Source organism: Solea solea, chromosome 6 (genome assembly GCF_958295425.1).
Source record: "Solea solea chromosome 6, fSolSol10.1, whole genome shotgun sequence".
Lineage (NCBI taxonomy): Eukaryota > Metazoa > Chordata > Actinopteri > Pleuronectiformes > Soleidae > Solea > Solea solea.
Window position 1 is genome coordinate 18,230,527 of NC_081139.1, and position 22,273 is coordinate 18,252,799.

The following is a 22,273-nucleotide window of genomic DNA, read 5'->3' on the forward strand; positions in this document are numbered from 1 at the left end:
GGACATGCCTGGTCTAAGATAATATAATAATAATAAATATATTACAATTTATATATACAAACAGAAAAAATATACATACAATTTATAATCTACATCTTACTATGTCTCACTTGCAAAAGGGCTTGAAAACACTGCTCACAGACACAAACAAACGACAGAAACAAGACAAAAACACCTGCTCCTTGGCACAGAACAAAAAATGTATGGTATTGATAATCTCGCTGCAGTTGCACATCAGGATGTGTAGGGGGCGATAGAGCACCCGTGCTTCTGCCGAAATACACAGCGAGGAAGAAAACCGGCGCTGGTTTTGAACTTTGAAGAAGAATGTGAAAACTTTATCAGGCAGGTGTGGCTCTGCTGCTGCTGCTGCTGATAAAGGGCAGAAAGTAAACCGACCAACATCTGCTTTAACACCGAATGGTGTACCATTACGCGTAAGCTGTGGTTTTCACTGGGGAATTATTACACAGGTGAGTGTTTACCAGTTTCTTATTTACCAACGGTAACAATGAGAAGCTTAGTCATGTCAACACTAGCACGGGGATGCTAATGTTAGCCTGCTTGTAGCTTCAATACGGGCGTAGACACGTTACAACGGGCGAAACACTGATTTAGTCAACACATCTGTACACGTTGGTTAAAACAAAGTGGTAACAGCGTCATGCGCGACCGTTAAAAACGTATTACTTTCACTTAAGTGACGCGAAAAGCCTGTAAATGATAATCTGAAATGTAGATGTGCTCAGTCAGAGCTAACAGCGATGTAACACATGCATAACACCGATATTATCCTCATGTTCTCCTCTTTAACACAACATTAGCTCTAGTTAAGGACGAGGACACCATGGAGTCGTCTGTTGTGAACCCGTACAACCAGTTCCAGATTCTCAGAGCCCAGGCGGACTGTCTGAATGAGGGCATTGAACCACGTAAGTTATTTCCACACGTTGTTTTGGTATTTGCCACCGTGTTTGAAGCCTGCCACTGAAACAATGGCGCTTTTCAATGGGTGAAACTAGGGCTTGGGGAAATCTCGATTGATATGATTTGCATTCGCACAAGGTATCAATGAAAACTGTATGAACAGGAATCAGGAATGCACGATCAGGGTTTTATTATAGCTTATGCCAGTCTGAAGAAATCAGAGCATCTGACAGCCATATGATGCAGATTTTATTTGGCCCGTGTGTTTGGCTGTTTTCCCCTGTCTCTGTCTGATCAAACAAAAGTTTAATTAAAGAAAAACAAATGCAAACGTTGCTTAACTTCGACAAACATTGATTGAACAACACTTATGGTAAAAAATCAGCTATATATTAAACACAGAAAACAATAATTCAAAAACTAATCTCTTGAATGAAAAGTTTTAGTGCACTTTGCAGCATTTATCAAATTTAGTGCAAACAATGTAAACTTAGTGTAAACTAAACTTGAGCATGGATCTGCTTCATTCAGTTTTAATCTCAAAATGTTTTAAGGGCCACAGTGAATTATTAACCACAGAGGATGAATGCAGGAACAGTGCTGTAAAGTCTGACAAGGCCTTTGTTCAATAAAAATTTCCATGTCAATAGTCCAGATAATGCAGCTCATTTCCATTTTAACCAACAGGAAAGCACTATAATAGATTTGCTCTCTTAACAGCAGAGCACTCTTTTCTTTGACCCGGTTCAGACCTGGTATTAACATCCATGCAGAGTGATACAATCATGAGTGGACACTGGACAGCACTTAGTACAGATCTGAACACACCCATTGCATCCTGAATGTGTTCTCAAATTCGATCATATAAAACCACAAAGTAAGACTTGTTGAAAACATGTGAACTTCTATTCCGATCACATTTTGGTCACAGGAGCAGACAGAGCACAATTTAATGCCAGGTGTAAGCAGGCTTACTGTCCACTTGTGAATAGATCTCTCAGGACAGATGTTAAAACCAGGCCTGAAAGTGGCTTGTGTTTTGCTCTGTGCTGAGGTAATTTGCATAATTCCCTCTGAATTAAGGGGTTATTAGGACCAAATGCACACAAGGAGCGAGCGGTAAATATGCCCAGCAGCAGTAACATTGCGTCTTTTTCAGAGTTCCTTCAGATGGCAATAAACTTTGAGGAGTGTCGCAAGAAGTGGATGCGGGCAAGCGATGAGCTGGTTTCTTGTAAAGAGATGCTGACTAAAGCAGAGACTGAGCGAGGAGCCCTGGATGTCAAACTGAAGCACGCCCGCAACCAGGTGGACGTCGAGATTCGCCGGCGTCAAAAGGCTGAGATGGTCTATGAGAAGCTGGTATGTAAAATGGGTTACACAGCCTCACATTTATGTGCATTAATAACATTTTTGGTAAAACTCTCATTGTATAAATTGGCATTACACTTACTGAAACATGAACTCATGGGTAATTTTGTGTTTATCTGCTCTGCTGTTCCATTTGCTGGTTGGTGGGTGTAAAAGGAACGCCAGCTACAGCTGATTAAGGACCTGCTGATATCGGACAACAACGCTAACAGTATCAACTTGAGCGAGGAGCAGCGTTCTGCCCTGGCCTTCCTCAGTGCTCACTCCCAGGCAGCACAGGCTGCTAAAGTTGACCTCAATTCAAGCCGAAGGTCAGAGCCTCATATCTGTTGCTGTTTATGAGCTTTCAGTTATCATAGGTTGTGTATCCATCATGGTACAGTTTGGTTTGGTACTACAGGTACAGTTTGGAACAGTGAAGTCCTGGGTCAGGTTTTCTTTTCGACTGAGAGCAGTACCTTTACTTGGTGGGTGGGGTGTGGGCTGTGCCTGATGGCGTACTGGTGCGATGACATGCACAACACAACAGACAACAATGGAGAACATCCAGCAGATTTTTTTTTTTCCCTGCTTGATTTGTGGCAATCGCAAGGGAATTATGTTTTTCTGTTGCCCAATCAGCTGATTGTTGTGGTTGGAGCGGGGGTAACTGCACCGTACTATTTTACTCCAATGGCATCCCAAGGGAAGGGTACCAAAAAATGGAACCGTTGGGGCCAGTTATTTTGGTACTATTCCTAATTGAAAACAAAAAATGTATTCTCTTTTTAATTTTACAGGTTAACAACAATCGATGAATCTGCATCTTTGCTGTCAGACATTAGCTATGACCAAACGGATGACTCGCTGGTAAAATCTTAAGCATTTACCTGAATATTGCTAAAGAGCTGATTTTAGGAAACAGACTCCAATAATGCTTGACTTGGTAAATACTCTTATTGAACCTTTCCTGTAGGACTGGGATTCGTCTGTTATGAAGACTGTGAGACTGAGGAAACGGCAGAAACGGGTGAGTAATGCCTGAAGTTGCTTGCATTAATAACAATGTAATCTCCACCAATGTGTTTTTTTTCTGGCTTAGTCATTATTTTGTGTTCACCTGTACTTATCTTGCTGTTATTCTATGAGAACATGTTTTTGGATTTAAATTTACAGCGTTCCTCCAGAAAACTCTGTGACGGTCCTCCACAGGCTGTGAAGAAAACTCGCTCTACTGGACGCATATCAGATAGGGTAATGCTGACCTCTACTGCTAAATGCACTAAAAAGCATTAACATAACAGAAACAAGAGAAACTGAATTGCTACCATGTCCTTGTATTTATTAAACCAAGTAAAAGATGCACATCTACTGAAAAGAGTGTTATATTAAATATCTTTCTTTCTTCTTTTTCTTTTTTTTTAATAATTCAGATAAATGAGTCTGTTGTGACCAAAACTACTATCACTGTGCCTGTAAATGGTGGTGCTGTTGAGGCCATCTCCACCATTGAAACTGTGCCTTACTGGACACACAGCAGAAAGAAAAGTGGTGAGAATATTAAAGATTTTTTTTAAAAACCTTATAACGACAAATTCACAAAATTGTGACCATTTTAGTTTGTCAGTTGGACCTTTTTTCCTTTGATTTACTAATGAGTGATTATGTCTACAGTTGCTCGAAGCTGGGCTGATACAACCACTACTGACCAATCAGAGACTGCCAGTGAGGCTCCCAGCACATCAGTTTCAGATTTCCCTCACCAATTTCAAACTCCCAAAGCTAAAGGAGGAAAGAAACACCATTTCGTTCCCAAAACAGTAAGACCTCACTACTGTGAAGGTTAAGTGATTCATACTGATGTGTAAGTCCACACTGACTAAACACACTATGCTCCTCTCTATCCCAAGGTGATCCGGTCTGAATTCTGTGCGCCATGTGGCAGAAGAACAAAGTTTGGCAAGGTTTTCCTTCGCTGTCAGGATTGCAGGGTCGTGGCCCATCCAGAATGTCGCGAGCGTTGCCCCTTGCCCTGTAATCCAACAGTTGCCAGCACTCCCATCACAAACACGGAGGTACATCTATCTCACTTAACTTCACTCTTCTTCATACGTTTTCTTTTACAATCATGTTACCTACATTAAAACTTGTCTGCTGTGTGTGTGTGTGTGTGTGTGTGTGTGTGTGTGTGTGTGTGTGTGTGTGTGTGTGTGTGTGTGTGTGTGTGTGTGTGTGTGTGTGTGTGTGTGTGTGTGTGTGTGTGTGTGTGTGTGTGTGTGTGTGTGTGTGTGTGTGTGTGTGTGTGTGTGTGTGTGTGTGTGTGTGTGTGTGTGTGTGTGTGTGTGTGTGTGTGTGTGTGTGTGTGTGTGTGTGTGTGTGTGTGTGTGTGTGTGTGTGTGTGTGTGTGTAAAGGCCACCTTGGCTGATTTTGCTCCAGCCACCTCCCCAAAGATCCCAGCTTTGGTTATCTGCTGCATTAAGGAGATTGAGCACAGAGGCCTACATGAGGTGAGACAGACTTAATCAAAGTTGTTGTTTACTATTCACCTTCAAATCAATGTTCTGAACCCTTTCCTTGGTACACTAGAACAGGTAATCCCTTCTCTAATTGCTTATCTTGTTCAGCAGTAATACAGTATCATAGGTAGCCAGACAGTGAGATGGCTTTGCATTTCCTTTGCTACAGGTTGGCCTGTACAGAATCTCTGGCCAGGAGCGCATGGTAAAGGAGCTGAAGGAGAAGCTGATTAGAGGAAAGGTTCTACCTCAGCTTAGCAAAGTCGAAGACATCAACGTGGTCACAGGTGTCCTCAAAGACTTCCTGAGAAACCTCCCGGAGCCGCTGCTCACCTTCCACCTTAACAAAGCTTTCATGGAAGCAGCTGGTGAGTCCCAGACACTTGCAGAATCTTATCTTCAAGTTCTCTCTCCCAGCACCTTTTTCTGTCTTCATTACTTAACAAATAAATGGCTTTGATAGGAAACTGTGATTTACAGACAATAACCGGTGTTTATGTCTTGGTAGAAATCCAGGATGACGGCAACAGTCTGGCCATGATCTACCAGGCCATTAGTGAGTTGCCTCAACCCAACCGAGACACTCTGGCCTGTCTGATGATTCACCTGCAGAAGTAATTTTCATAACATTTAAGAAAGCTTTTGTTAAAGCCCTTTCCATGCCAAACAGAAGCTCTTACATTTCTGCTCTGCAGGTCACAATGCGCCGTTGAAAGGACTGCGTGAAATTTAATTTCCCGTTCTTTCTTTCCCCAGAGTGTCACATAGTGTGGCTACCAAAATGGATGTGAACAACCTGGCCAGGGTCTTTGGCCCAACCCTCGTGGGTCATGCTGTTTCTGACCCAGACCCCATGACCATCCTGCATGACACAAGCAGACAACCAAGGGTAAAGTGAATTGGTTCCATAACAATGTCTTTGTTATATATATATAATATTTTTTTTCATCAAAGATTGTGGCTGCAACTAACCATTATTAACATTCACCTGTCAGTTGTTTATTTAGTAGTGGACTTTTCTAGAGCTGCAACTGATAGATTAATCTGTCGATTATTTTCTCGATTAATCGATTAATCGTTTGCTCCATAAAATATTAGAAAACCTTAAAAAATGTTGATCGGTGTTCGTCAAACCTGGAAATGATACTGTTCTCAAATGTCTTGTTTTGTCCACAAACAAAAAATGATTCACTTTTAACGATATTTTTGTTATCCAGAGCAAAGAAATGGAGAAAATACTTTTATAAGAAGCTTAAGAAGCTCAAACATGTTTTAATCATGAAAAAATCTTCAAATCGATTATCAAAATAGTTGTCGATTCATTTAGTAATTGATTAATAATCGATTCATCGATTAATTGTTTCAGCTCTAGACTTTTCATCAATTTATTATCCTAAGCTCTATGTTGATTCTGTCTCTTAAGGTGATCGAGCGCCTGCTCAGTATTTCAGCACACTATTGGAGTCAGTTCGCCTCTCCAGATATCGCTGCCATGGAAAATGATCACCAGTTTGAAACTCCAGAACACAAAGGTAAAATAATGAAGGCTACATTGAAGTAGACATGAACTTTACAAGCATGGGATTAAGACATTTTGTTTGGTTCTTGGAAGACGGGATAGAAACGAGATTTAAACCACTAACTATCTATATATATATATATGGTGCTACTTGATTTATAATGAACATAATTGATCTTTAGTGAGCATCCTGGGACCCGTGACCACTCCAGAGCGCCAGATGATGTCAAAAACACCTTCCTCCAGCTCACTGTCCAAGCGCATGATGCAGACCCTCTCCAGCACCACCATGTAAGTTCACTCATATTCTCGCAGTTAGGTTTAGCCACAATAATGTCAACCAGTTAACAGCTTTTTTTTTTTTTAAATCAGGGACGTCAGTCAAGTACTGACTGTACACGCCCACACTATCTAATTTAATCAAAATACAAGTGAAAACACCTGTGTGGGGCTTAAATACTGTACATCTTAAATATCCTGCTTGTAATAATTAGTGGTGAGACTGCAGAGTGCGACAAACTCACCCCATGTCCGTCAGGCAACTGTGGTGCACTTTTTATTCCATAGTGTTTTTAAAACTCCCTCCACACTCTGTCATTAACTCTTTCCTCATTGTTTAGGATTCTTCAGAGTTTGCATAATACGTTTCTGCTTCATCACCTCTAATTGTGCCATTAGTGTTTTCTATTGTCCTTTTATACGATACATATAGATTAAAACATTTCCGTCTGCCTCTCCCCTCCAACACCCTCTTTAGATTTGGGAGCAAGGGCAAAGCAACAGCTGCTTCCAACCGCCAGGGGACCTTCTTCTCTTCTCCACAACTGGTGTAATGAAGGATTAAAGGAAAAAAAAGAAAAGATGAACCTATATTTTACTTTTGGGTTACTTATTGCAAAAAAACAAACAAATTTCTATTCACATAATCGTGTGGGCAAACTACTGTGCAATTTCTTTCTAGCATGCAAGTTTTTTAATATTGTAATTTTTTAATCACGTGTTTTAACAAAAAGACATTTATAACTAGTCCTATTTTCCTATTTTTTTTTTACGCTCCTTTTTTCTATATCTTGAGTACTAATGATGTGTTTTGACCAAAACTGCTCACATCTGTGATTGTGAGGGGTTTAACCAAGCATGCTAAACTGAAGAATCCATACTAACACTTGGCATTGAAGTTCTTTAGCTATGTGGCCATTGGTGTGTATCCATCTTTGAACCTGTGGTTGTAACTGCAGCAACACTGATGAGTGCAATACACAAAAATTCAGTTATATTATTGGCCAGTGTCTTTTTTTCCCCTTACTGTTTTTTCTGATGTGACATTTTCTTTTATATGTGAGTGTGTTTATTGTGTGGTGTTGCATAACAATCATGACTTGTCTACTTTAACAATGCTGCAAAGTTAACACTGATACTGAATGGGAATGTTGTTGCTTTTTTTGCACTGTGTGTTTTGTTTGTTAACAATCTTAAGTATTTTTCTACCTGGGAATATTTGCCACTAGAGGCTGCTGTTGCACCACTTTTAATATGCAAACATCAACCAATGATATACTGTCTATTATGCACATGACTAAGATTCTGCTTTTTTAGTCTTTAGCAGATCATGAGGGATACTTTAATTTGATCTAACCTTCAAAGGCTCACACATCTGTGTGGTCAAAACAGGACTTTAATTATTGTTAAAACTGATTTACATGTCACTGTTTAGAGTTTGTATCCACTGTAGTTTTGCTATTTATTCCTAAGAAGTGAAGAATATGTCTTGTGTCACTTTTACAAACTGCAGATTTTATCATGATGACCAAACTGGTACAGATTTTATCTGAGGGGGAAATGTTCATATCATCTCACGGTATTTAACTAAAGCCAAATCTAGCTGATTTAGTGTTTGCAGTGCCAAAAAAAAGAATTTGTAATCCTTTTAACACTGCTCTTTGTATTATTTGTATTTTATACATTTATACAACTATATATGATCCTGTTTCTTTAATGACATGTCGTGAAACTGACTTTAAAGATTTTGTGGACAGAATATTATATTCTTTTTATATGAGATCAAAAAAGTCCACAGTTGAGATAAAAGAAATAAAACCTCAGAACATGACTTTGTCTTTGTGGGTGTTGTTCATGCATGAGCTTGAAATGTGGTGCAAGGGCACGCGGATGTGTGATTTTTGTGATATGTATCTTATCGTCAGAATCTTGCCAATACACAGGCCAAGTCTTTACGTAGCTGGAAATATTAATTCATCTTCATTTTAAAGGTCCATTGTGGATGTTGACCACTGTTAAAGATCCCGAGTGGAGGAGCAAAAGCATGACGCCTGTAATTCCAAAGCTGACAGAGCATTGAATGATAATGTAATTTGGCTCATTGTTCAAACAGTCATTACAGCTATTTCCATAATCTACTGGGCAGAGTGAGCAGGCGATGAGGTTCAAAATTATTATGAATTAATGCAGGGATCATTTATTCTTCTCATTGTTATTTCACGAACACGTACTGTCGCGATAGCGAAGCTCTGGCTGAACCCACTGACACACATTTTATATGGCCTCATTCAACACTGAGCCTCTGCAACACATTAAGTCCTCTGAGATGCAAACACAGCTGTTTGGGGGGAGAGAAATGAAAATATAGTGTGCAGAGTTCATCCAAATTAGTTTATTCCTGCTTCTTCTCTTTCTCGCCAACTTGCAGAGGAGAGTCTCTGAAAATGTTTGAATTTCAAATCAACATTAATAGTTCATTAGCCTGAAATAAGGTCTCCTGTGTGTCGATCTGTCCTCTCATCGGGGGGGATTGTGTGTTTATGCTGTACGGTGCAGCATATGCTCAGAGGCTGCAGACATCAAACAGCTGGCTGTGTACAGTGTGTCTCTGTAGCTCCATATTCCAGCATGCCCCAGTGTGCAGTGATACTGCTCCACTCTGCTGTGGGACCAGTGAGGGCCAAATGAGTAACTATTCCAATTAAGAGCTCTTAAATAAATTACAATGCAAGCTAGTAAACACACAACAACAACAACAGCACTATTTAATTCCTCTATTTATACAGTGGACGTCAGCCGCTGATACCAAAGGAAACAACAGTGCAATTGCAATCTCTGGAAGCAGAGCACAATCAATACATTATTCAGTTTCAGAAGGTTTAGTTATCGCCGGTATTGACGGATTGGAAATATGATCCATACGTGTCGGCACGTTGCGTGCGTCTGCAGTGCTGCCAGTTTGAGGTCAGAGCCAATAATGTCAGCGCCTCACAGATGTCAACTCAATAACTGCCAGTCAAATCCACCCATCTGATCATGTTCCTGATCCTGATCAATATGTTTGTTAAAGTAGGAAACCATGTTAACTACGAGATTTTCACGTCTTATTCGACGACTTTGATCCATAAAATATGCACAATACAATACACTTTAATATACATAGAATTAAACCTCCATGGAAATGTTTTAAATCTAGGTTAAAAGGCTAAATGAATCAATCTCGGTTATTACAATCATGAGTTTTGTTCTCCCTCTGTATGCTCGTTTTCTATATTGTATATGTGTTGAGTATCACTTTAACTGAACAGTAAATGGCAAGCCGTCATGGCCAGAGCTTGTCGATTATTTTCTCGATTTAATCAAATTTGGTTGGTCCATAAGATGTCATAAAATGTTCAAAAATGTTGATTGGTGGTTCCCAAACCTCAAAACGATGTCTTGTTTTGTCCACAGACCAAATTCTTTCAGTTTTAATGATTGTCTTTGTCAAATGGAGCAAAGACACCAGAAAATATTCACATTTAAGAAGCTGAAAAATCAGAAAGCTTGTTTTAATTATTGAAATAACCTCTAACACCAAATACTCCATCCATCCATCTTCTACCACTTTATCCTCCACATGAGGGTCGCGTGGGTCGCTGTGCCAATCTGACATAGGGCGATAGCAGGGTCACACCCTGAACAGCTTGCCAGTCCATCACAGGGACACATAGAGACAAACAATCATCCACTCTCACACTCACACCTATGGTCAATTCAGTCCACTTTGCCTAATCCCTAAATCTGAATGTCTTTGGACTGTGAGAGGAAACCAGAGAACCTAGAGAAAACCCATGCACACACAGGGAGAACATGCAAACTCCAAAACCTGGGTCTAACCACAACACCAACTAAATACTCAATTATCAAAACAGTTGATTGTTTCTAGCCCTAGTAAATACATTAAGAAAATAGGTGCAGAGGATGCCTAAAAAAGTGGTAGGTGTGGCGCTGTGTGGATTCCTGCTGCTGTGGTCCATCTGCTTCAAGGTTCAGAGATAGTTGCATACCTTTGATGTAACTAGTGGTTATTTAAATTACTGTTCCTTTTCAATCAGACTCAAACCAGTCTGGCCACTTTCCTCCAACCTCTGGCATCAAACAAGGTATTTTCACCCAGAGAGCTGACACTCACTGGATAGTCTCTCTTTTTCAGACCATTCTGAACATGATGAAGTAGTGGCTAGCACTGTTGCCTCACAGCAAGAATGGCCTTTCTGTGCGGAGTTTGCATGTTCTCTATGTGTGTGTGTGTGTGTGTGTGTGTGTCTTTTCTTTTGGGTTCTCCAATTTCCTCCCACAGTCCAAAAACAAACAGGAGTTAAACCAGGGGCCTCAAACTCAAATGACCGGGGGGGGGGGGGGGGGGGGCACTGAGCATCTACTGTGGTCAGGAAGGGGGCCGGTCAAGAGGAGAAAAAAAGGTTTGACTGTTGTTAAGGGTGTGCATTATCAGATTCAAATAGTATCACAATATTCCATGGTGATTTCTGAAAATATTTCACACCATTTCATAATAAAAGTGTTTCTCTGGATATAGAACAATATATAGCACACAATGAAAAACATGATCATGATGCAATAAACATAAATATCAAAAACATGGGCAGCTCATAGCTGAGGAAGGTACGCACACTCAGTGTACTCCTTGTGCCGTTGTGTCAGGATAACAGCATAAAAATCTCTGCTGAAACACATATACAGATCGTCTGCTGTGGCGCCCCCTAATGAGGGAGAAGCCGAAAGAGCAAAACAACTTTTTGACGTGATATTAGGTGGCGGGTCACGGGAAGTTGATTGGCTGCATGTGTCCTGAAGAAACAGTGCTATAATGTAACAAAGTACAAATACTTAATACGTTACTGTGCAAGTACAACATTTACATATCTGTACTTTGTTATATATATTTGTAGCCACTTTTAGTTTTACTCCACTACTTTCCCTATCTTTGTAACTCATTACTACCAAATAAAATCAGAAGAAGAAGAGTTGGTAATGGCCTGTATTTATATAGAGCTTTTCTAGTCTTATAGTTTTCGCTATTTACACATCTTTCGTAACAATTCACAAGCTGCAACATTGGTGTCAAGTGTCTTGCTCAAGGACACCTAAAGACTAGTAGAGCCAGGAATTTAACCCACAACCTTCCAGTTGAAAGACACCTCGCCCTACCACTGTGCCACCATGGCTCAATCTTTACTCCTCAGTTTTTTAATACTTAAGCACATTTGTATCACTTTTACTTAAGTAACGTTATAAAAAAGTGACTTCAACTTCTACCAAAGTCATTTTCTGGTAAGATAATCCCTTTAAGGTACTTTATACAAGACTGGGAAGAAATCATCAAAATGTGCATTGCATTTCAAATCACATATAAATGGGCTTGGGGGGGAAACGCAGCAGTTAGCGAGGTTTAGGGAACACGAGTGTAATGCTGCAAATTAATAAACATGACAACCAGGACCAAACGTGTCGCCTCCTTAGCAGGCAAAGCATGTGCTTGAAAAGTGATCCTCCAGATTTGTTTTTCACGCTGTTTACCAGTGAATTGTGTGACAGACGCTGTGATCAATATGCTTTTTATTTGGCAAATTAAACACACCATGCTGAAATACCAAACTACGGTCTCGCTGTATAACCCTAAAAAAAAAGTCATTGTCCAATCTTACACCCACCTGTGAGTTATTTAACTGGCTTCTTGGCTTTTAACGCTTTTATTCTCTCTGCCTTTTCTTACATGGCACCCCCGCCTCCCCTCCCTCCCTCCCTCCCTCCTCTCTCTCCTTTGAATCGAACCACCGTCTTCGCTGGCTGCCGCGCGTGGTCGATACCTTGTTACCACAGAAAAATCAATTATCTCGACCAAGCAGCGGGGGGAAGAGGCAATAATGAAAGAATGCTCCTCCTTTCCAGACGATGGCCACGGTCATTAAATATGAATTTATCATTAGCTGAGGAGATTTATGAAGCGAGGTGTGGGCCCCCGAGTTCACGCCTACTTTACAGCATAAGTTCAATGTCTCGTTATGAGCATAAACTAAATGGGTAACAGGTTTTCTGGCTAATGGTATGATACAGCCTGGAGCTTAAGCAGGGACTCGATTATCTCGGCCTCCGTCAGCTGGATGCAAGTGGAAGGCACATGACACATATATGACAATGATGTCTTCATGAGTCTCACGTGACTCGCCCTCTAAGGGGGGAAAATTAAATAAAAATCAAGTAAGAGCCACCACATAAATGGCCGGTGCAGGGATCTCATCTGTTTTGAGCTGATTTGAGCGCCACTCAGAGGTGACAGAGGAGATGACCGTGACGGGCGACAGGTGGGTGTGCAAACCTGTCACACCTGCTCTGTAATGAGCCGTTTCAGATGACATGTCTGACAGCAGCTGCAGGAAGTGGGGGGGAACAAAACCCAAACCACTACCATCATCACCATCACCACAGCCAGAGGGGAAAAAAGTGGAAGTGTGAACAGGAGATAGAGAGATAGAGAGAGAGAGAGAGAAAGGAGAAGGATCGAGCAAAGAGGGAAAAAACTGTGTAATTTGGGGGTTTGCTCTTAAGGCAGCGATAAATTCCATTTTAATGGGGCACCACACGCAGAAGCAGGCACTCAGCAGTCTGTTGTGTTTGATGCCAAATTGTGCAGGATAAACAGATTTGTTGTGCAGCTGGTCCAAAGACACTTTGTGTCTCTCAAGCATGCGCTGGTCTTCCTTTCCCACCACTCCCACACCCCCCAACACAAATGGACACAACAGAGAAGAATTAGAGAAATAGTGGGAAAAAAAACAACACACTGACAGCATCAAGAGAAGAGAATAATAAATGACGTGCCACATCTGGATCATATCCACCTTTAAAAGATGAATATCTGTTCGTCCTTCATAAAACCGTTTTCCCATTGATTTATGATACTCAACGTACGCCAAACGAGTACGTTTTCTGTGACACTTGACCTCTGACACTCACCCTCAACATTTGTCTCCATGGCGCCTCATCATGACCCAACAATTATCCGACCACAGAGATCAGCAGCACGAGAAAAAGGGAGGGGATCATCTGTTCAAGGCGGAATCAGCATTGGTGCCAAAATAAAAAGGATGTCACTGGCTGTCATTAATCCCAAATATCCATCCATCCATCCTCTACCACTTTATCATCCATATCACTGGGGGAGCTGTGCCAATCTCAGCTGACATAGGGTGAAAGGCAGGAAACACCCTGAACAGGTCTAATCCCAAATATAACACTCTTTAAAAACACTGAATAAACTAAAACAAGTAATAGGTGTCACAGTTTGGTCAGTGTCAACTCATGATCCGAGCAGCAGTAGAAGTTTCAGTCGCTGAAGTCTTTGAGGTTGTGCTAAAGCCTCAGTGCTTAGAGCTCAATACTAAGAGTTAGTTTTATGGGAGTTTAATTGTGTAAAAAGCACTCAAGAGAGTGTAAAGCTGTGCCACGGAGTTTCCCACAGTGTCAATACACTCCCCCAGCTCGCAAGGTTAACAATTTAAAAATAAATCCTGAACCTGGATCAACATTAAAATGTTATTATTTCTTTTTCTTGGTCTCATTATGCGACTCATAAACAAACGCAGCTACAGAAAAGGAAGAAGAATGTCACCTCCTAATGAACATTTTCACCTGATGATGCACCGCTACACCACAAGTTATGTTACGTATCTACTAAATTACACATCAATTATGCATCGATCTAAATCTCCAAAGTCATGATGATACAACAGGGACATTCAATGTCTGCACTAAAGTTTGTGCCAATTTTTTCCACGAGATTTTAATTCATGGGCATCAGCGTAAAAGCAGGGTCACCTTCCGAGGGTTTGATCCCTGGCTCAGCTCAGGGAAACTTAACCCTGAGTTGTTCCTGACGGCAGCGTATGAAGACAAAAATAGCATACTGTATCATCCTACGTGTGGCACACAGCACAGCCATGCCCTGCACTCCCAGACCTTCATGATCCTTTAACCTCAACTTATACAAACAGCACAAGAAATACAGTACACTCTGTGGAAACCTTTAAATGAATGTACTGTGTCATTAAGTTTGTATTTTCAGCTTCTTTAATGTGAATATTTTCTGGTTTCTTTGCTCCATATAACAAAGACATCATTAAAACTGAATCAGTTTGGTTTGTGGACAAAACAAGACGTTCGAGAACATCATCATTTCCAGGTTTGGGAAACACTGATCAACATTTTCTGACATATTATGGACCAAAAAATACTTGATTAATCGACAGATTGATCAATCATTCATTCATCATCTAGCACAGGGGTCTGCAGCCTGCGGCTCTTCATCACCTTGTAGCTTTGAAAACAAAATAATAATAATTCTGTCTGAATGAACGCCTCTTATTTAGAGATCAATGCGATAAATAAGGTTTTAATACGTTGTGCGTCACATCCAATGTCTATGTCAAAATGCAATATTAAAAATCCTCCACAAACTTGTGTGTGAAATCTATGGGAAGCCATTCCCGACACTTAAATGAGTCCATCTACATCTTTGGATCCACATACATATTTATGCAAGGTAGGTTTTCTCAAGCATGAACTACTTAAAACCTAAATATTTCTTTATTTAATTTACTAATTTCATTCATTTGTCACAAACAATGGAAGGACTAGGGCTACATGATTCTGTGTTTCATTTTCTCCACCCACTTTATAAGAGGTTAGGTATGAACAGCAATGAAATGTCAAGTTTTCTTTTTGTAGTTCCTAAATTTCATAAATGCATAGTATATCAACATGACATTATCTTCATTTTAAAGGTTTTGCGGCTCCAGATTAATTGTATTTGGGTGGAGAGGGGGCAAAAATGGCTCATCTTAAAGGTTGCAGATCCCTGATTTACCACTTTATCTTGCACATGAGGGTCGCGGTGGACGCAGGTGCCAATCCCAGCTGACAGTGTGGAAGGTGATCACCAGTCCATCACAGGGTCACATAGAGACAAACAACCATTCACTCACACTCACATCTACAGTCAACTTACAGTGTCTAATTGACCTCTGCATGTTTTTGGACTCAGGCAAATTGGACACTCTGACTGTAGGTGTGACAGTGAATGGTTGTTTGTCTCTATGTGACCCTGTGATGGACTGGCGATCTGTCCAGGATGTTCCCCGCCTTTTGCCATATGTCAGCTGAGATTGGCACAGCTCCCCCTGCGAGGAGGATAAAGCGGTAGAAGATGGATGGATGTTTTTGGACTGTAGGAGGAAGCCGGAGAACCAGGAGAGACCCCACGCACACACGGGGGAAACATGTAAACTCCGCACAGAAAGGCCCTTGTTCTGACCGGGTCACAAACCTGGGTTTTTTTGCTGCAAAGGCAACAGCACTAACCACTACACCCACCACGTGGCCCTCGACAGATTAATCAATCATGTGGGTGTCAATCAATCTGTGAGTAAAGGTTATTATAGATCAGTTCAAAACACAGGTCTCATTTGTGAATGAGAGCCTGGAAACCTAAAATTCATCCTCTGGGGAGCATGGACATCTGCACACAATTTCATACATATCCACTTTAAAGTTATTGAGAAAGACAAAGAAGAAGAGAGGAGAATGGCGAGAGGAGGCAGTAATGCAACATAATGGGTGTCAACGCCAAAGAGGAAGAATAAGAGATGGACCACAGTGGTGGGTGGACTGACAGTGACAGGCCACCACGCCACCTCGCCACCACACTGCCACTGTGGCTAAATATAAGTCCTCACAGAATAAGCATCTTCCTCTGCCGGCAGAGTGACATCATAGTCTGTTGGCAGGACACTGTGTGCTCACCCATGTGCGCGCACACACACACACACACACACACACAGACAGAGGTCCACACTTAAGTACCTGTATGAATGCAGCTGGGTGTTTGTGCGAGTCCTCCTGCATGAGTGAATCTGAATTCATGTAATTTAATGTGACTGTGTGTGCACAGGTGCAAGATATGGAATAGTGAGAGAGGCTCGGTGCATGAATGGCTGAGGGTTTCTGAGTGAATGTGTGCAGGTATGTGTGCACTGCTGCCTCCGAGTGTGGGATTGTTTTTCTGCATGGACGGATGGGGCTGCATGTACACTATATATATGTATTAATATACAATACACTTACTGGCCACTTTATTAGGTACACCCTTTCAAGGGCTTTCTTAACGCCAATATCTAATCAGCCAATCACATGGGAGTAACTCCATGGAGTTAGGCATGTAGACATGCAGATCAGACTGAGCATCAGAATGAGGGGGAGAGGTGATTTAAAAGTACAGTGTTTAACACGTAGGAGGGTTTATTGGCAGAATATTCGACCTATTAGTATAATAAGTCTTTTAGGCAAGGGCCTTTCTTTATGAAGGCCGCCATCTTGCACTGCCATGATTCTGCAGCAGCTCAAACAAACAGGCAGAGCGTGTGTTTTTGTGATTTGAAGTGGAATCTAAAAACACACTGTTACACATTGATCCTTTAAGTAACTTTGAACGGGGCTGCTGATGTTCTGGGATTTTCACTCACAGCCATCTCGTGGGTTTACATTGAAGCAGGGCTGGATATTGATTAAAAGTTCACAGTATGGTCACGATTTTTGATATGCAGACTTCAATACCAATTCTTTTTCTAATACCAAATTTATGAAATCTCTTTTTTTTTTAATGTTTTTTTATTACATTACACCATATGGTGAAAGTATTTGCTTTTAGCTGACCAGGTTGTCTTCTTGCAGTTGAACAGTCGAAGAGCAAACAGCTCAAACAACAGGCTGCATGTTTACTGGCTCTCTGGTGAGATTCATTCTTGAGGCATTGACACTGATATTTTATGGCCACGCATTTTCAATATTCGGTGATATAGATCAGTGGTTCTCAACGTTTTTATACCAAGAACCACCTGAGAAAATATTAAGCTCTCAAAGTAACACCATTATCACCCACGTTGAAATACCGTGGTGCAAATAAGTCGAGCAAAGTCAGCTACAGACTTTTCACAGGAGGCAGATTTATTCCCAATAAGATCATTTGCTCTCTCATCATCCTCCTCTTCTTCACATATACTTCACACACTGGTGTAGTGAAATTAGATTAACATGGAGAAGAGATAAGGTGACTCTGATTGTTATAATGTTTTTTTTATTTTCCACACACTCTGGGTCAAAATTCTTCAGCTCCACTCTGATCACATACCCTGGTTTATACAGTAGAACAGTATTTCTGGCACCAGAATCACCAGAGGACACTCGCATACCACGGGCAGTACATGTGCCACAGTTTGAGAACCATGGATATGGAGGAAGTTCGATTCTCAGGCGATATCTCAAAAGTATTGGATGTTTTTACCTAGCCGGTGTTTTTCCAGACTGTGCAGTAGTAAAGAAAGGAAAGGGCAGATGCAGGCAGTAATGCAACATTATCAATGCAAAGAAGAACACTGTCATTATGGGCTGGCGTTATCTGTCAAAGCATTATTAATTAAACTTGGACTGGTGTTTCCACACATCAAAAAGGCACCACGCCTTTTAAACACACAGCTTTATCTCAGTCACTGTGCTGCTACACATCAAAATAAAGCTTCCTATCAGTTTTTAGCCACGATGTGAAAGCCCCACAAAATCAGACACTTCATGACCACTAGAATGCACTGTTGCACTTTTCAATCGTCCTCAGTGTCATGAGGCAGCCGTTCTGCAGCAACACACCCATTTATTTCTCCTCGACTCTATCACACGTGGCTCCCCGTGGTTGTAAGGATATGGGAGTGGCAGGGAACTGTACTGTCGGCTTTTGTATCCTTTGCACCGGCGAAAGCTTTAATGTGAACAGATAAAGTTTTGTTTTGACTGTGGCAACCTGCTCACTTTCCCTGGACTCCGCCGTCTGGGGGAAACGTTAAACTGGATGGATCAGAGTTCATACATAAATGCAATGTGGTGTCTGCTCGTTCTCGCTGGAAATGCAGGGGGAAGCAATGAGTGCACGTATAGTTTTATAGTTGAGTTGAGTTTATTTAAAACATTAGAGTTATGTAATGCTTCAAGTAGTTATTGACAGTCCCTAAATTCACAGATTGCAGAAAGACCCTATTGAAACTGAAGGAATTATTTTTCTTCTTGTTAATATTATTATTTTCTCAAATGAATTATGTTGTTGAGTGCCTAAGTTTTACCCCCTAACTCACAAAATTGTGTGACCGCATCAGCCCTGGTGCACGTCTGAAACAGGTTTGGTGAATGGGCGTGCCAAAGTGGAAGGGAGAGGGGCTAATGAAGATGGGAAAAAAGCTTTAATTAGGTGAGTTTTGTTTCACGTACATGAAAAAACGTCGGTACACGTGTTTATCATGTCAGGACACTCAGAAAAGTCAATGAGGACTTTGCCGTAAATGCTGATTTTATCAATTGAATCCAACAAGATTTGACACCTTTGTGAAGTACTTATTATACAATATTTCTTCTCTTTGTGGAAGCTGTGTACACCAGTGTTAAGCTTTGGAAACAAAGGTTCAAATGCATTGTTTTTATATTTTTGTATGTGAACACATAATTGCAATGAAAGATGAGTGATTAAACACTAATAGAAACAGAAGTCTTTCAGGAAGTGGACAGTAACACAACTCCACTGTCATCAGTTCTTCATGTCAAACTTCCTTAAATGACGTGATGAAAAAAGCCACAAGGCAGAAGCTCACCAGACGTATAAAGACTCTAAAAAGGATTTTTCTCACAGTAGATCAACATGGCACAAGAGTTTGAGCTTCAGCAGGCTGAGATATGTAACACTGAACATCCAGGTAAGATGATACAACCTTTTCTTTTGGTTTGTTTACTTCAATAGTTTATAATTATGAAACTTTTAGTTGATTTTAGTTGTATTTAGGGCTGCAACTAAAGATCATTTTCATCATCGACTAATCTGACCCTTATTTTCACGAGTAATTAAGTCATCATTTGGTCCAGAAAATGTCAGAAAATGTCGATCTGTCCCAAACTTCGAAATGATCTTGTTCTCAGATGTCTTGTTTTGTTTTCACATTTAAGAAGCTGAAAAAACTGAGAGAATGTTGAAAGAACAATGTTACATGTTGCATCCATCTGAAATTAGACTCCGTCAGGCAATACAATCAGACCTGACTGAGGGAGCATTAGTGTTTATACATTTATCCTGTCAAACTGCTGAACCAACTATAACTATTACTATATATGATATAGCTACTCACAACTGCTTCATTATTTTCCTTATCCATCCTTGTGTCCTTTTTTGAGGGTCACATGAGGAACTGAAACCAATCCCAGATGGCGTTGGGGCAGGAGGCGTGATGTCACACCCTGGACGAGATGATGCAGATGATAGAGGTGATGAAAATGAATTGATTATTATTAAGCCTTAGAACACAGAGCATCATTACTGTGTTAAAATATACAGAGGTGATAAGAATGTGCAATATAGAGTGTCTTACATCCTTTTTTTGCAACACAACCTATAGGCAATTTGATAATTTTTTTTTTTTTTATTCAATTGAATTTGTGAAATTTGGAAATATGTTGGTTCGTTTTTATGATCGCTTTGTTGTTGTTGTTGTTTTTTTTTTTAAAATATATGGGTTTGTGGGTCGCCAGGTCGCGGCTCGGATGACTATCCTTGACGACTACTTCTCCTGTTGTGCAAATGTTTTTTCTGCTTGGTGAGCGGGGCTTAATATGAACTACTGGTGGGGCGGAAATTCAGTTTTCGCCCGGTTACAAAATCTGGTCTGCACGCACAGCCTGCACGCTGCACGTTGATGATGCAATTCACGCCTTTATTCCTACAGCAATTTATGTGCTGCATGAGCACTAAGGGTTAAAATTATTGATTTTTTCTCTTTCTCCCCTCTATCTTCTTCTCTCTCCTGTCTTCTTTTCACCCACTTCTCCTTCACTAACTCCCTTCCCCTCTTCTACCCCAACCGGTAGAGGCAGATGTTCATCCACTCCAAGTCTGGTTGTGTCAGAGCTTGGTTCCTGAGCTTCTGTTGGGATTCTCTGTAATAATTAGCATGTCGTGACCTTACTAAGGTCTTGTAAAGTGATGAGAAGAACGTTTGTTATGAATGAGAAACACAGATGGGCTTAATCACCAGTGTGAACGTAAAATACATTTGTTTATATTCAAAAGCTATACCATATACTATGGTTTTAATTTCTCCTTTAGTATCATGAAAATAAATGTATGTGTGATGTGTGATCTGATTTGAAGAAAGGTAGATTGTCACCAATGACACAACATGTACTGTCTGTGTTGCACCCACAGAAAGAAGACTCATCAGAATTGGGGTCATAACATTAGCAGTGCTGTTTGTTTTACAGGTCACTCTAAATATCTCGCTGCGTCTTGCCTGTAAGTATGTACAACAGTTTGTTTGTTTTTTACACAATACAAAAACACAATACATAAACACAGCCTGAAATGTATGTTTCTTTTCTTCCTCTTCAGTGCGTTCCAACTGTGAGTCCGCTGTTGCAGCTGACTTGTACCAGATTCTACAATCTCAGCAGAATGCAACCCAGGTATGTTCCTGCTGCAACAACCTGCTGAGAAAACTGCTGACGAAATATGGAGGGGAAAAAGAACTCAAACTGCTTGAAAACACGCGTTTTCAGGACAATGACACAATCGATGGGTCTGGTTCACCGGATGAATTGAGTGGTGACTTCTTTTGACTCTGACAAACAAGACTGTCATGGCATGCAAAAGCATGTCCACCTAGCACTGATGCTGTCTACACGGCTTTCTATCGAGTAAAAATGTTGCAAGTTCATCATCAACACTGACTTTCATCCCTATACTTACCATCAGCCGTCGTCCATGTGACGTAAATGTCATAATCTGCCCATGTTTGCAATGTCTGTGTCGCCTAAAGTGTTAGTGACTACTGGCAAAGTGAAACCTATAAGTATAAATGGAACTGTGGGCGTGAATGTGAGATATGGAGAGGCCTCACTGCTTAGAAAATCATTAGTACAGTGGTTCCCAACCTTTATTCCTTAAAGCTGTCCATGCACACACACACACACACCAAAATAATAAAGTGAATAATTACAAACGTTCATATGCTGTCGTTTGTTTTCCCTATTCTCACAGTGTATGTGGATAAGAACTGTCTTGTTCTTCCATAAAATCTAAACCAAGGGAACTCTTGAGCTATTGCCTTGTTTTTCTTTTTTGATACCAATGAGTCTTTGGTACATTTCTCAGACGTGATATTTTGTTGCACAGGTGCTGACAACAGGAACACGATCAGGTATAGCCGCTAACTGACCTGATGATACGTTCAGTTCAGAGGTCACAGGGGTGTTAAGAAATGTCAAGGTGGACCAAACAAAGGTTTCATTTTGGGTGATACAGAGTGTGTGATTGGGATTTTCTTTATTCAATGTGCACAATTATCATTTTAATAACCTCACAACCTAAAGCTCTGTGCCCCCATGTGATCTCTGGTGCCCCCCTGAGGGAAGATTGGACCCCAGGTTGGGAACCATGGCATTAGTAACTAAAATCCAGAAATGTTCTGGTGAATTGATGAATTGATAAATTTGCTGCTTTTGTGTCTTAAGTCAGGATTATTTATTATACATTATTTGTAA

General features: G+C 40.7%; 1 protein-coding gene across 1 annotated transcript; it reads left to right on the forward strand.

Moving 5' to 3' along the window:
• The first annotated feature begins 323 nt into the window (after positions 1-323).
• LOC131461515 (rac GTPase-activating protein 1-like) lies at positions 324-8,423 on the forward strand. The gene is made up of 17 exons (XM_058632824.1): positions 324-473; positions 825-932; positions 2,087-2,289; positions 2,455-2,609; positions 3,078-3,147; positions 3,254-3,307; positions 3,454-3,531; positions 3,711-3,828; positions 3,952-4,097; positions 4,188-4,352; positions 4,690-4,785; positions 4,964-5,162; positions 5,303-5,408; positions 5,551-5,683; positions 6,218-6,326; positions 6,496-6,604; positions 7,071-8,423. Exons 2-17 carry the CDS (start codon positions 848-850, stop codon positions 7,144-7,146), a joined length of 1,902 nt encoding a protein of 633 aa, XP_058488807.1. The 5' UTR covers positions 324-473; positions 825-847; the 3' UTR covers positions 7,147-8,423.
• The last annotated feature ends 13,850 nt before the right edge of the window (positions 8,424-22,273 follow it).

What these genes read in the sequence shown, in the direction of transcription:
- LOC131461515 (XM_058632824.1), top strand. Translation starts at nt 848, where the DNA reads ATGGAGTCGTCTGTTGTGAACCCGTACAACCAGTTCCAGATTCTCAGA. An exon ending in ACACAGCAGAAAGAAAAGTG is followed by an intron (nt 3,829 to 3,951) that starts GTGAGAATATTA and finishes TTATGTCTACAG; the next exon opens with TTGCTCGAAGCTGGGCTGAT. An exon ending in ACCATTTCGTTCCCAAAACA is followed by an intron (nt 4,098 to 4,187) that starts GTAAGACCTCAC and finishes CTCTATCCCAAG; the next exon opens with GTGATCCGGTCTGAATTCTG.